Here is a 2,649-nt window from a genome sequence, read left to right as displayed (position 1 = left end):
AAATGCACCACCCAATTCAAAATGTCTATGATCATGATGATAAATGTTATTTTAAAGGCTGCAAACCTTATATTGTTTATTCTTTAGTTTTCTATGTTGTGTCATGTGTACTATTGTTTTTCTGTTTGTCTTTTTCATTTTTAGCCATGGCGTTGTAAGTTTGTTTTAGATTTACGAGTTTGACTGTCCCTTTGGTATCTTTCGTCCCTCTTTTATATATATTCAACATATTTATTTGTAGATTTTTTACCTATAAATAAATATTAGCTACGAGCAGTATAATGGAAATAAGTAACGACGATGTCGTGGATCCTTTTCAGAAAACCGCGTCAAAATGTCATGTCTTTAGATTGTAACATAATAGCTGGACATTTTAAAAAATCAGGTCTTTAGTCTGTCTGGACAATCGAATCATTTATATGTTGCAGATTTGATTAAACCTCAGGTTTTGCACATTTCGAATACCAAGTTATTTCGAAAATAAAAAGATAGCAATTACATATTTTTTCTTGCCGATCCTTCCATTTTGATTATTAGTCCTTCAAAATGACTACTTCTTACACATAACGAAGATCATTCCAAAAGTTTCTACCATGGTCGTTTTTGTCGTAAATTTCATATAATGTCAGTGTCCGAATCTGAAAAATTCTATTATACGAAAATGTGGGATACAATGTTAAATTTGTATAAGTTTTAGGTCAAAAACTCTAATTTAAAGCAATATAAGCCGTCAAAATCGCGATTTTTTAAAATGCTATGAAAGAGATGAAATTAGAAATGATTAATGAATTTAAAGGTTTACATAAAATTTCACGTCCTAAAAACCCGTAATGTAACTGTTAAAGTTGAAAATATATTCCTCATCATTCCGTTTGACCAGTGCAAATGGCAGCTTATTAATTTCCGACACTAATTCCGAAGATTGCCGATGCTGATAAGAATGCGTGTGCTGCTGACCTGGGTCAACAAAAATGGACGAAGAGGTAAGATATTGCATGTTAATCTTCGTAGTTATTCATTAGTGTTGCATTGCAGACGATTGTTTTTATATTTTTAAGTAAAGATAACATTGATTTATTCTTATATTTCAATTATAACTAATTTCTGGTCTCACTTGCAAAGAAAATAACCGAAAATAGATAGAATATCCATTTGGGGGTCCAATTGGGGAATCGCCGAAAGTGTGCGTGTTTTGTTTACAAAATTATTCAAGTCAAGTTTTTTGGTACACCATTACACTATAATATACAGGCATTTGTTTCACAAACAAACGAGGTTTTTCGGTGAATGAATAAGAAATGGGACCGACAATATTTGCTGGGATTCATTAAAAGTTGGTATATATCTTCGCATGAATACCTCGGAAGAGTACGTAACATGTATTTGATGCGAAGGAAGAAATAAACAAATATACGTTTTTCAATAAAACAAGGACACATATATTTTCTTTCAGTACGTATTCACAACTGTTGTGCATTATATATTTGGCCTTTAGACAAAATCATGTCCTCTATCAAAAGATCGACGTGGGAAAAAACATCGTAGGGGTAATAGGAACCTCATGATTTATTTTCAATCATTGATTTCTCTGTTGTAAAAAAGAACTCAGCTTTTCAATTCTGGATGCACGATATTTTTTATTAGTTATTGACGTTGAGCTAATTATAATTCTGTATATCATAAAAACATTTTCTTCATGATTTTGTACATAAATCGGGCAGTTTGTTGCATTTATCATTACAAGATTTTTATAGCCAACTATGTGGTATAGATTTTACACATTGTTGAAGGCCATACGGTGACCTACATGTATGGTTGGAAATTTCTGCATGTTTTCACAAGTCTCTTGTGGAGACATGTCTCGCAAGGGTTCTACACTTTATATAGTGCTGTAGTTTATTAATAGTCTTATGATAACAAAATATGTGTCAATCATAGAAAATTATATATTTTTGAGAAATTTCTTACCGACTACTTTTCTTTCCTCAGATTTCAGATACTAGAAGCAGGTCTACCACACCCGAAGTTCATTCTTCGGATGGAGAAAGGCCCATTCGTGGGAGGGGTAATAGGAGACGGACAGCGCGGGGAAGAACTAGGGCGAGAGGTGGCAGAGGCAGAGGCCATAATAGAGCCGTACAAGGACAGCCAGATCCACTCAACAGGGCTGAAGTCGCCGCACAGGCCAGAGCTGAAAGAGATCGTCAGATGCAGGTAATCTATCCAACATTTACATATCAACAAACTTTAACTGTTTCATTTTTTTCTTCATTCAATCAAACATTTTACTGAAAGTGCTGTGTGATTTGCCTTGAAATGTAAAAATACTTTATTTTTCAGGAACGAATTGATGGCCTATCTGAAGATCAAATGAAATGTGCGATAATGGCCACGTACAGGGAACAACCTAGTTTTCTGTTCAGAGTACTGGAAGCATGTTGAATGATGAAAACGAATGTTGGAAGTTGAAAATCGAATGTTGAAAGTTGAAAATCGAATGTTAAAAGTTGAAAACCGATTGATGAAAACGAATGATGAATGTTGAATGTAGAAAATCGAATGTTGAAATCGAATGTTGAATGTTGAATGTTGAAAATCGAATGTTTGAATGTTGAAAATCGAATGTTTGAATGTTGAAAACGAATGTTG

The 2,649-nt window shown here is 33.5% G+C and overlaps 1 protein-coding gene across 1 annotated transcript; it reads left to right on the top strand.

Annotated features, from left to right (window-relative positions):
* Positions 1–732: 732 nt before the first annotated feature.
* Positions 733–2,442, top strand: LOC134717859 (uncharacterized). Its single transcript, XM_063580355.1, has 3 exons — positions 733–983; positions 1,990–2,214; positions 2,341–2,442. The coding sequence occupies exons 1-3, from the start codon at positions 972–974 to the stop codon at positions 2,440–2,442; spliced, it is 339 nt and encodes a 112-aa protein (XP_063436425.1). The 5' UTR covers positions 733–971.
* Positions 2,443–2,649: the final 207 nt, after the last annotated feature.

This window comes from Mytilus trossulus, chromosome 5, assembly GCF_036588685.1.
Source record: "Mytilus trossulus isolate FHL-02 chromosome 5, PNRI_Mtr1.1.1.hap1, whole genome shotgun sequence".
Classification (NCBI taxonomy): Eukaryota; Metazoa; Mollusca; class Bivalvia; order Mytilida; family Mytilidae; genus Mytilus; species Mytilus trossulus.
This window is presented reverse-complemented; position numbering and strand designations above follow the sequence as displayed.